The sequence below is a fragment of the Zosterops lateralis genome, assembly GCF_965231275.1.
Source record: "Zosterops lateralis genome assembly, chromosome: 3".
Classification (NCBI taxonomy): domain Eukaryota; kingdom Metazoa; phylum Chordata; class Aves; order Passeriformes; family Zosteropidae; genus Zosterops; species Zosterops lateralis.
The window spans coordinates 98,191,349-98,203,968 of NC_139764.1; the positions used below are offsets into that span (position 1 = coordinate 98,191,349).

The 12,620-nt window shown below is 37.9% G+C and overlaps 1 protein-coding gene across 2 annotated transcripts in view; it reads right to left on the reverse strand.

Moving 5' to 3' along the window:
* Window positions 1-8,046: 8,046 nt before the first annotated feature.
* The window catches only part of KIDINS220 (kinase D interacting substrate 220), an 82,747-nt gene continuing 78,173 nt past the window's right edge, over window positions 8,047-12,620 (reverse strand). For both annotated transcript variants that reach the window (XM_083856044.1, XM_083856043.1), the window contains 2 exons: window positions 12,320-12,568; window positions 8,047-10,422 (listed from right to left, as the gene is read on the reverse strand). In XM_083856044.1, the coding sequence (XP_083712170.1) occupies window positions 9,154-10,422; window positions 12,320-12,568 (1,518 nt within the window). In that variant the 3' untranslated portion in view covers window positions 8,047-9,153. The remainder of the gene's footprint in view (window positions 10,423-12,319; window positions 12,569-12,620) is intronic.

The window sequence follows — 12,620 nt, forward strand, 5'->3', positions numbered from 1 at the left end:
AATGTATGGCTGGTGCACCAAGGTAGCACTGCCAAGTGAATGTGGAGCAGACAATGGGATGGTTGAGCTTCTTTAGTTCCAACAGAAAGTCCAAAGTCTGGACACTCAGCCGAGAGAAGAAACAGAAGGCTTTTTAGAGCATTCTCTCATAGAGCCCTTCATGCTCTTGATAAGCATCTCTCCCACAGCATAGAACATCAGTACCCTAATCCTGACAGACACCCAGTATTTACACTGAAATAGGAATGGTGAATGGACTAGAATAGGTAAAGAATTCTTCATCAGATCAGAGATCAGATAGAGATGTTATTTTGAGATTTGTTACTGACAGATATATATTAAAGAAAAATAAGACAAACTGAAGGTTATTTTTCCAGGAAGACTAGAAAGGAGCTCATCACAGTAGGAGGATGACTGTCGAAGTACTCTGTCCAGCTTCCCACAGCCTGAAAGATTCCTGAAGTGAAAAAACTCTTAATAGGTTTCTGCCCTCCCCTGAACTCCAGGGGCTATTTAAATATAGGTCATTTTTTTCTTTTCATCTACTGTCTCTGAAACAAGACAAAACAATTTGAAGAACCATAAAGTAGTTGACAGAACCCAAGCCAACTGATCTTAAGTTTTAGAAGCAAACTGATCTTAGAAGCCAAGCAAAAGAGTCATGGTCCACCTCAGATGAGCAGGGGCAGGTCTCTGCTAAAAGACAATTAGTCCCAACAAAAGTAATCTGCATTTTTTCTGAAAGTCCAAATAATTTCAAGGATGAGAATAAAATACCTGTCCCCTTCCTATACTGGAAAATTATAGAAGTGGGACTACTTTCCTGAATTTGAATTTTACGCATAAATACCTTCTCTTGCAAATCTAGGATGAATCACCGTTGTATTTTTTGCTTGAGAGTAAAGAGTCTATGCAGATAAATTAGTTCTATGGATCTCAATTTTGTGAAGTACCACCAGGTGCTTAAAGAAATTACTGTACAAAGAGACCTGAAATTTGATGTGAAGACAAAAATGAAAAATAAAAACTACTGAACACCGTAGCCATGGACAACAAAATTAAAGACTCTGGTTCATATTAGCATATAAAAAGATCTGATGAAGCTGAGCTAGTCTGTCATCAGATGGAAGAGAGGCAGAAGGTAGCACAGATGGTGAAAACAGAGGAAATTATTCATGGTTCCTCGTCACACCTTGAAAGAAGCTACTGAAAAGATGATGTTGAAAATTAAGACCAGAAGGCATCCTGAAACAACAAAACCTCTAAAGCCTCCTTTATATTCCAAAGGTGTAAATATGTCCTGAGGTTAAATAGGCTTATGGTTTGATGATTTGCCTTTTATAGAAAATGAAAAAAAACCCCAAGATTTCTTTTTATCTTTTAGAGTAAAAATATCTGAACACCAAAGGTTGATCTTGAGTCTTTAAACAAATGTAAAACCTTTCAGATTCTTCAGATTACTTGAAAGCAAGTGCTAAAATGTCCTGCACATAACACTATTTGCAGTGCCACTCAGACCTGCATCATCAAGCATAACTTAGAGAACCACGAGGAAAATTAACCCTTCCTGAGTGCTAGAGTTCTTCTAGAATTTTAACAGACTACTTAGAATGCAGATGAGCTGACAACTGTCCTTATCCTATGAGCAATCATTGCCTGATTATTTACCAGGAACAGATGCAAGGAAACAAAGAAGCAGATTTTCACCCCACTAAAGTTCGAAGGTTTTTTTCCATTGGCAGATAATAATTAGTGCATTTTTTAAAAAATGTGTCCACAATACCATCCAAAATAAAGACATCAGATAAAATGTATTTTAAAACCATCTTTGTGGACTGTGGATATGTATATCCTGTGAATTTTCCAGGACCTGGGGAAGAAGATGGAGACAAATGAGAGAAAAATTTATTGTAGAACTTAGAGCCTACTTCAGCTGTGAATCCTTCCTTGGGTCAAACCCCCCACCAATTAAATATCCTCATCCAGGCGAAAAACACCACCACACTGCAATAGAACAGCGTTTTCTGCCATTGGTGAAGTGGAAAAAATTGCATAGTACAGCAGTTTTGAGATTATCACGAAAAAGTTTGGGGAGGTAAGTCACACTGTCAGCAAGCAAAGCCCTCACTACCAGTCAGGTGTTGAAGCAGAACTGAAACAGTTCCAAGTACACGAGATGTTCCAAACACAGGGAGTGGGGGCAAGACAGGACAGGAGCATGTCCAGCAATAAGGGAAAGCAAATATATATCCAGTCCCAAATGACAATATTCATGCCTAAAGCTAGAATCATTCGAAGCTAGAATCTTTAGGTTTTGCCAAAAGGAGAGGATCATAAACAGCCTGCACGTTTTATAGTCAAACAGGGAACATAAGGAGGATGGGGAAAAAAAAAAAAAAAAAAAAAAAAAAAAAAAAAAAAAAAAAAAAAAAAAAAAAAGCTGGGTAATGAGAAAAAGTCAACTTAATAGGAATCTTCAGTTTGGATTTCAGGATTTCTTATTGTTTTGATGAACATAAAATAAAGGTGGTCTCTCAACAAAAGTCCATTTTGACTGGCAGATGAAAGCTCAGGACTCTCCTAAAATATACATATAATTCTGTTTTCTACCACTGCTGAGGTGGGAAAGGATTTTTGGTATCTAAAATGAACCTATGGAAGTTTTGCTGCCTCTCAAAAGTACTACAATGAATGAGGAAGATTTGATGGTACCGCAATATGTAAACATATTCAAGAATATGGATTGCTTTTAGCCAAGCACAAACCATCGCATTATTTCAGAAGAAATATTCAAAACCAAAAAAGTTAAATCTCTGCTGATTGCTTCCCTGTGGTTTAATTAGTGAGGCAAAGCAGTAAGGCATCACAAAATTTCCATTTTAGTTTAACTGTTCCCCACAGTCAATATTTTATGCCTTTGTTTTTATTTCTAGGTTCCAGGGACATATACAAACTATTCAAACTTTTCCTTTTGTTTTCTATCATGAGAAATCTTAGAGACAAAGAAAAATCTTATAATGGACCACTAGCATTCCTTTCCTCCCCTTCTCTTTCATAAACTATAAACTTATTGTACTCCAGTAATTACATACAGACACTTTGGTTTACTCACGAAGATAATTCTGCAATCCAGGTTATTTCTGTAAGAAGCAACCAGGATATGCAATTTCAGTACTGAGACCTGAAACATGAAAGAACCCTGAACACTTTGCTGTGCAGTGGCAGCTCTAAGAAATCACATAACAAAAAGTATGCTGTGCTGCTGGAATCTCATCTTTAAAAGAGATATACACTAACTCTCTGTGAGAGACTGAAATGGTTAATGGCTTGAACACTGTAAAAATCATCAGAGGACTTCTGCCCACTCTAACAAACTGCAAAGAAGCTGTTCATCTGCGACCAGTGCAGCTCACCCCACCCCGATTATGCCTACTGACAGGAGCTTGGAAAATGACGGGCACTTGAGATAAGATAAAGAGGTGCTATTGTCCAATCATCCCAGGTCTGGGAGAAGAATTTATCCACAAGTGATCCTGGAGAGAGACTGGAATGCTGATAGCTCAAACATTCAGGGGCAAGCTGGAGATGTGCAAAGTACCGGGCCAGGTGCAGAGGGCGAGCCCGTCTCTACACGCTACAGCTGGTGCTGAACAAGATAAGGGAAGAGGCAAACCCCGAGGCTCGGGGAGCTCTCTTGTCCTTACTGAAGTGAACTCAGCTGTGGTATCTCCCTTGCCGGGGAAGTACCGGGACATTCGCGCTCAGCCTGAAGGTTTTCATCTCTGCTGATGGGCCATAATGGACTCTGCTGGGCTGACACAGACGGCTAATAGACAGCTCTAAGGTCTTAGACGGTTTCAAAGGCTTCCAAAGTGTCCCGTGAACCGCAACATTAATCCACAATCATCATGCAGTGTGAAACTCCCCACACCAGGAGAGGTACCTGGGCGTTCCCATTCCCATCTGAACCTGCCGTGATAAAAACTCAATAGATGTAGAGTTTTAGGGGGTTCTGTGTGACTTCTCCCACCACCTGATGGTCTGCAACTACCACTTCGACCAACAGACATTATAATTGCAACTGTTGTAAGGACGCCTTTTGGTGGTGAGAATTTTCTACACTTGTCCGTTTCTTATACATTTTTAAAGTGTGTATTGTTATATTAATATAGATAATAATAACCAAAAATAGCCACATACCTGCTTTCCATTGCAACCAAACTGTTCTGCAATAAACCCTACATATATTTAGAAACACCAACCACTGAGTATCTTTCACTCTAAGCAGTTCCAAGGCATCCATGAGCCAGAATCTGCGTTACCCTGGACTTTCTGGGGGTGGATTGTAACACTCTCGGTTATTACCTTTTACTACATAAAATGTCACACAATCTCTCACCTGTCTTTTGTTTCCTCCAAAAGACTCTGTTTGTCTAAAATATCTCAGGGATTTTTTTCCTTCCCCTTAGAAGAAGGTGACCCAAAGATAACGATAAACTAAGAGAAGGAAATTGGCTAACAATTTCTTTTCAAAGTTTACCCACTGTCACCATCACAACAATTTGGGGGAAAGAACACCACCTGTTAATGCTTTTTAAGGCCCAAACATTTGGTGTTGTCAGGATCAGTCTTCCTAAAGAACTACAATCACTTGTGATTGTAAAAACCATTGGTAAGAATCCTGTAGCACTGTCTTACTTCATGGAAGACAGGGCATAAATTTCTAAACCAAAACTTCACCAAAATATTAACCGTATCACAGGAGTCAGACCCACACATGAAAATATAGATGTTAGACTCAAAGCTGGGAAACATAGTGTGATATTATTTATACTACAAATTTTTTTGAGTACCCATTTTCTCTTTTTTTTTTCTTCTACTTGTTAAAATTCAGAAACCTGTGAGAATATGTTAATCTTATGCAACTGTTCTGTATTCCCAAGAAGAAAGAGTCTAAGTAAAATTTTTGCCCACCCTGCCCTTAATCTAATGAAATGGGCCTTAAATAGATAACTGAAACCTAGAAAATACACTATATAAGGCTGCCAGAAAACAGCGTGTAAGTTTAGCACAGTCTTCCCAGTCTACTCTGGTTACTGGAATTAGAATTTTGCTCCAAGTTCTCCTCACTACAGCTCCTAAACAGCACAGAAAAGACCAAAATCCCAAAAGCAGTCTTTATCTCACACAAATTACTACAATGCTTTTCTTTTGTGCATGTGAAAATTCACTAACTGGTAGGAACACTTCTATTTTACCACTATTGTAGTTTTCATTTATGAGACCTCAAATATTCAGATATTATTTTTCTTTGGCAATTTCTTAGTAATGTGTTTAGAAACTTAAATAAACCTGTAACAGATGATAAAGCTGATCAAAATGATCAAAGCCACAGGCTGAACTATGGCCCCTCTCCTTGTGATATCTTGAAGCCATACAAAGAACTTCCCATATTCTTACAGCAAGGTCCAGAAAGCTTCCCATGAGAGCTGCACATGTCAAAAAGAGGCTTTGTGGATTCTGTTGATAGAAGTGAACAGTTGAGCCCCTGACCACAAGAGAAACTACCTACTTTCAGCATTCTGTATAAACTCATGCTAAGTGTGTCTCAGGAAAATTTCCCAAAGATTACATAAATAAAAAAGAGGAAGAAACCAAAAAAATTAACAGTATTTGAAAAGAAAACTTAAGAAAGTTAGGGTCTGAAAACTTACCAACATCCCATACCTACGCTGCTGTGTGGGAAAAGTCACATCGACTGATCAAATATCCCAGAATGACCAGGACAGGCACAAACTAGAAACTTTTTTTCCAGATCTCCAAGAATTTTACCAGATCATAATTTTGTTGCAAGTTTTACAAGTGAAATGTAAGAATTTCCCTCTCTTACTTCCTCAGAAACTGCAACCCTAGAAAAGGCTGGCAAATAGCCACAAGAGTCTCATATAAAACCTGGAATGTTACTTGCATCCAATTTTTCCTTCCAAAAGTGGTTTATTTTCACCCTACCATGCAATCTTATCCAGGCATCATAACATGAGGACAAGCCAAACTGTGCTCTTAAAATTCAGTTAGACAAAGTAGTCATGGTTTCAAGTTCCTTTACGTTCAGCCATCCAAAATTAGAGTGGATACATAAACTATCATTACAAGAGTTCTGGAAAGTGGTGAGTACCAGAAATAAGTTTGCAGTCTTCTTATTGTTTTATACTTTTCATTCATTTCTATTTTCCATGGAACTCTTGAGTTCCATGATTCCCACAAGTCACAGAGCTAACACTAAATTTTCAACACTGGGAAATGTTTATGGTTTCTTAACTTGAAAAATTGTGCAACTATGCAAGCAAGTAGCCATAGAAACTGTGGTAGAGAAAAAAAAAAAAAACACAACAATTTTCAGCTAAGAAACTGCAGTGTATTTTTAATTCCCGCAAATGTTATTCCATTATATTCTACATGTGAAAAAACCATTAAACATTAACAATAACTAACATATCTTTCTGTTATGTACTAAAGGACACTTTCTACACTGTTAAATTAAGTATTCCATTTCCTTGTTTTCTCCTCTCTCCCTTTATCATACTACCACAGTTTCTCCTGTTAGCTTATGAACATCTGTATAAAAAACTTAAAAGAAAAATTCACTGTCTAGTTATTTTTATGCAAGTAGATTCTGAGTCAGTTATATTTACTGTCCTGTTAAAAGCCAGCTTTTATGGCATACTGTTCTTAAACTGGCTACGAAGCATTGATATTTCCCAACTCTAGGAACTTTGCTAGGAAAGCATTAAATAAAAAGTCCATGAACACATTTGATGATATAAACCAGAGGCTGCATTACTATATAATGCAGTGGAAGCAGTCCATGCAGCTGCACAGAACCACTGTTTGGAACTGAAATGACTTTAGGTACCCACATCCCATGTGTGGCATGGATCAACATACCCAAAGGGAGAACTGCATTAAGTCCTGTGCCATCTTACAATGAAGCTTCCTTATAATTATTGCTTCCTAGTGATGGTAAGCAACACCACTGGTTTTAGTGAACACAAGACAAAAACACTGAAAAGTTTTCTACTCAACCACGTCTTTCATCCCAATGTTGGTATTTTATGACAACTTGAGGGATAAAAGTTTCAGGAAGAGAAATACCTCAAAACCATATGACAATTTGTAATCCATCTATTTGGAGGACTTAAATAAAAGGATTCAAAATAATTGGTATTTTCTGTCAATACTCCGTGTCTAAGTGAAGAAGGCTACACCTGTCTTCTCTTACAAAACAATTATGTTTCTGTCAAAAGCTTTTACATCCCAAAAATGTCTGAAAGCAGAGTAATGTACTCTTATTTTTAAGACGAAGAACCCAACCCAAAGAACTGATCCCAAAGCCTTGGCAAAGTTTTATGAAGTCACACAGGCACTGGGGGCTTCTTATTTTATTTTGGGAGCCTTTTTGGCAGAACTATTACTCTAATAGTGCACACAAGTTTCCAGTACTTCTGTAACACTCTGATGACTAAACTTTAATTCAACCAAATAACACACTAACCAAATCCAGAAATGTTACATCTCCAGTCCTGTAAGTGTAAGTCATCCATGGAATGAAAAAACAGAGAGCCTGGATAAAGGCAGAAACACTTCTGTTGACTCTGACATAGAAATTCACCCTCTAGATTTGGAAAACAAAGGACAAGACCACAAGGTCCCTTGGGAAGCATCTGGTTGGAGATGCACTGGGACACAAGCAAAGCTGTGCAGTTACCAGCACACGTGACTGCCAGGACAGCAGGAATACTGCTCTGGACACGGGAGACATGTCCACTTCTCTGCAGCTCACAGCACTTCATTTACAAACGTCTGCTTTGGCAATTTAATTTATCAAATGTATTTTTTTACTTATTTAGTATTATATTAAAAATTATATTGTTTTAATGCATTTTAAGAAATTGAATCTGTGAAGTACTTTAACCACAACCTGGATTAAACATTTTTATCAAGTTAAGAAACAAAATAGCACAAATAAAAAGAAATTTGGACACAAGCTCAACATGCCAAATTATTTTTTTATTTTCTTTCTACTAGCAGACTCTAGCTTGAACAATTCTTCCTCAAAACCATGCAGTTTCACTGGACAGCACAAGTATTTGCTATAACACCATTCAGGCACATTACTTAGATGATAAATATCTTCAAACACTGTACTTCAGAAATAAAGAAGCTGGAGTACAGCTTTGACAAGATTCCAAAAGGTATGCATTACTTTTAAAATGGCAAACACTGCTTATTTTTCTTTTCAGAACCAAATGATAAACACTGTACCAAGGAAAAACCACACACAATCACAAATGCTTCATAAATTCAAACATCATATTCATACTTTATCTTTACAATATTTTAACGTGGTGGTTGCATCTACTGAGACCATCTATTCAGTGACTGCAAAACTGTGTACCTATAATAAATAATGGATCCACTGAGTCAATGACAAGGTATTACCTTATAAATAACTGCCCATTCCAGTGACACATCAAGACAACGTTCCTTACAAACCTCATCACCACTGTACCCACAGTAACTACTGAACATACACAGAGCAAAAGCATACATATAGCCAAACAAGTACCTTAACACTCAAATTTCCACATATGTAATTTATGTTGCACACATTAATTCATAAATTAATGCAAAGTTTGGTAAGGGTGTCACAGGTTGTAATATTCAATGTTCTGGCCTCTTGTACATCAAATGACAAGGACGGACAGTATTAACTTTATTTGCAAATATGGGGAATTAACGGAATGCTGAGATGGGATAAGTAATACCTATCCCAAGAGAAAAGCAAAATCACATTGTACTTTCCATAATTAAACTGTACCTCTGTAAAATCTGCTCCAACCAAACCTCTGCACAGTGTTTTAACAAAAAACTGATTTTCATGCCAACAACTACTGCTTTTATATGTAAGAGAAGGTCTGAAGTAGTTTGCTTCTTGTAAAAATTACTCCTCCTTTCAGAGAAAACAACTGAAAATAACCTAGGCCTTCTTTTACAATGCTGAAAGCTTGAACTACAGAGATTAATATAACCACAGACTGACAAAGAATTCCAAGCTACAATTCATGAGCATACTCTTTTTAACCTGTCTGCTCTTCACAGGATACTCTCTCTCTCTTCTCCAAAACCAGCTCCCTCTGAGGCCGCAACGGTGTGGAGCTCTGATGAATCTTTTGAAAGCCTGGTATAACTTGAACGTTGACCTCGCTTGTGAGCAACCGTCTTCAGGTTCTCATTCTGAACTGCAGTGGAGTTGGAACTCGAGCCAGGGTGCAGGGTAATTTGAGATGGATCTCTGATACTCTGTATTTCTTCAAAATTTTGATTAGCTCGATTGCTTGGAGCACTGTTGTTATTTAAGGTGACTGTACTAGGGGTTCTGTTTAAATTATAGACTTTCTGGCAGGCTGGCCAGCTCTCTTCGGGGCTACTTGCTATCAGGCTGCTTTCAGAAGGGCTCTTCTTATCTTCTGAGCAAATAGACATGCGAACCACAGCTGGATCTTGAAGGCCACTAAGGCTGTGTGGAATTCCTCTTTTTGCGCTGTGACTGTCATCTTCAAGCTCAATGAGATTTGCCTTTTCAAGCTGTGAATCATCTGCTCCTTCATTGTGGAGGGAATGATTTGGAGAACTTTCGTTGGATCTTACACCAGAGTCAGACGAATCTTTCTTATCCAAAAGGGCATCTGTCAAATACTCCTTTGCTTTGATGAAGGTTCTAATAGGTTCAGAACCATGTTCTGGAGATTTGGGCTGCTTCTCTATTTTGATATCTGTTTTCTTATCTTTACCTTCCTTAAGAAGTGGAGTATTATCTGATTCTTCAGTTCCTGACTCATCTTCATCACTGGGAAGTTTCTGATAGCGGAGACTAACTCCCTTAAGCTTTAAATCTGCAGCCTGGAAAATACTTGTTCTTTCCAAAGACTTCTTTCCTGGGAGAAGCTTGGAACCAGATTGATCAGATTTTTCATCTTCTTCAGTAATAGGATCCAAAGGAGATGCATCATTAGTAGAAACACCTGAAGTACTGTAATCAACATCATTCCTCTTCAGCAAAAAGGACTTTCTTCCATCATCTTGTTTCTGTTCACCATCTTTTCCTTTTTCCTGTTCTGCGCTGGAGTGCAGGGAGCCCCCCGACGTGCTCTGGCCCATATAGAAAGCACTTGAGCTATGAGGGGAGGACCTCCCACTTACTGTGGTAGAACTGGCACCTCCCTCTAACTGTGACATTTGAGCAATATACTCTCTATATGCATCTCTGTACTCTGCCTGCACCTTGTCTGTAAGCTTTGATATTTCAATACTAGAATCTTGAGAGTTAAGACTTGAAAGACTTGGAGTTCTACGAGTTTGTGACTGGAAAAAAAAAAAAGAGAGAAAGGTAACAGTTAAATGAACTATTTATTTTTACTTTTATCAATCTTTTTAAATGAAATAACTCAGAGAGTATTAAATATATACTTAAATTATTCTTTTCATTGCCACAAACAAGATTACGCAAGTGAAATTGTTACCACTATAATTAAAATATGCTTACTATAAACATATATATATGGAATCACACACACAAACTAAACTTAGAAAATATTGTTGGTTCCCATAATGGAAAATTTCCACAAAACAAGCATTTTATCCAGTGCATTTGAGATTAACTCTTTTAAGTATATAATTATAAAAACTGGATTTGTACGTCAAGATGGGCTTTTCTAATACATTTCAGACACGAAATTTGCATTTTATATTAGAAAGACGGCAAGAATTCATCTAAATGTTGAACATCTCTCAAAACACCCCAACCATACATACTTCAATATATCCTGGCAAAACTCCATTACATATATCTGATTTCAGAAAAATCCGTTTTCTGACAAACATAACCCTCTTTGCCCCTATGTCTGCTTTTAGAATTTGGTTTATTTCTCACTACCCTAGTCTGACTTGATTGGTAACAAATTAAACTAATTTCCCCAAATGCAGTCTATTTTACCAGTGATGGTCCCTGGTGAGTGATTTCTCCCTGCCCTTATCTTGTCCCACATATTTCCTAATTGTCCATTATATTTCCTCTCCCCTGCCCAGCTGAGGAGGGCAGTGATAAAGAAGCTTTGGTGGGCACCCGGCATCCAGCCAGGGTCAACTCACCACAACAGAGAAGCTGCAATACTAATCAGTATTGACTTAAAAAATTCTAACAGTTGAATTCTAATGTTTTCTTAAGGGCAAACTACCTTTCACATTCCTTTGATTCAACTTCAAATAACTATTCAGGCATCAGAAACACTGTTTATTCAAATACATCAAATGTGTGTAATGACACTTTGGTCTAGAAAAAACATACATTGATGCTCCATGGAAATGGGCAGTAAGGATAATCAGTATCCTACAAACATACACAAGCATGCATGCACACACTCAACAGTATCTGGGATAGAAATCTATCTCTGGGATATAAATCCCAAACCCACTTTCACAATGTTGATGATTAGAAGTATCACCTATAGTTAGGAATTGGGGATGTCTTTTTATTTTGTTGCACCTTCAAGATTTTATAATTTACTTTTAGAAATGAAAAGGGTTTATCCCACTGGGTTTGCTGTTTCTTTTCTTTTTTTTTTTTTTTTTTTTTTTTTTTTAAATTCTAACCACTACTTAGCCACCAATTGATTTGTCTAATTTCTTAAGGACAGACAATTGGAAATCCAACACTTCAGGTGGTGTCATAAGAAGCAGAAGAAAACTGACCACAACCTATGGCAGAAACCACCATCAGGGAAGGATGTAAGTTCTGGAATCTACGAACAGGTTGTGCATTGTAAGGACAAGGTTCTGATATCATGGAGCACTGTAGTTGTCTATTTTCAAAAACCTAACAAATATGAATGGGCTAACCTCTGGTTAGCACATAGCTAAAATATTTCATACACGAAGCCTGAATAATACAAAAATACAGACGCCTTGGAGGACACCACCCTAAGCTAGATGAGAAAAGCATGATAGCTTTAGATTTTTTGTCATGAAGAGTGATCAATTACTGGAACAGATGAATAGTTTTCAGATGGCAAAGACGAAAGACTTCAACTCAGAGTATGGTTAGAGTTTACATCTCTGCAGAACTAGGCTTTACTAAGACTGTGAACTGAAAGCATGTGAACTGTCCTAGAGACTTATTTCTTAACTCATCTATATCCAAGACTGGAAAAAAACCTCTTTTCCATACGGGTAAGCAAGCAGAATACATTTCTCTATGAAATACCTGCCAACTTAAGTTACTATGGCGTGGAGGAGCTTCATCAAGACCAATTGTGTTGAGCTCTTCAAAGCTGAAGTTCAGTGTGTAGGGAGCTTGCCCAGCAAGGCCTGTCAGCTCCGTGTGAGGCAGCTCGGTGCTGTGGCCGGGCCGGCGAGTGAGGTCACTGTGAGGAATCGCGGCTGTCCCGTGCTCCGCTGCTCCTCGAGCGTCCTCCTGAGCAGCCTGGTTCTCTGAATTCCTCATCTCAAGTATCTTAACACACAAAGAGAGACAGTTTAAACGTAATTACATAAATAGAAGAAGT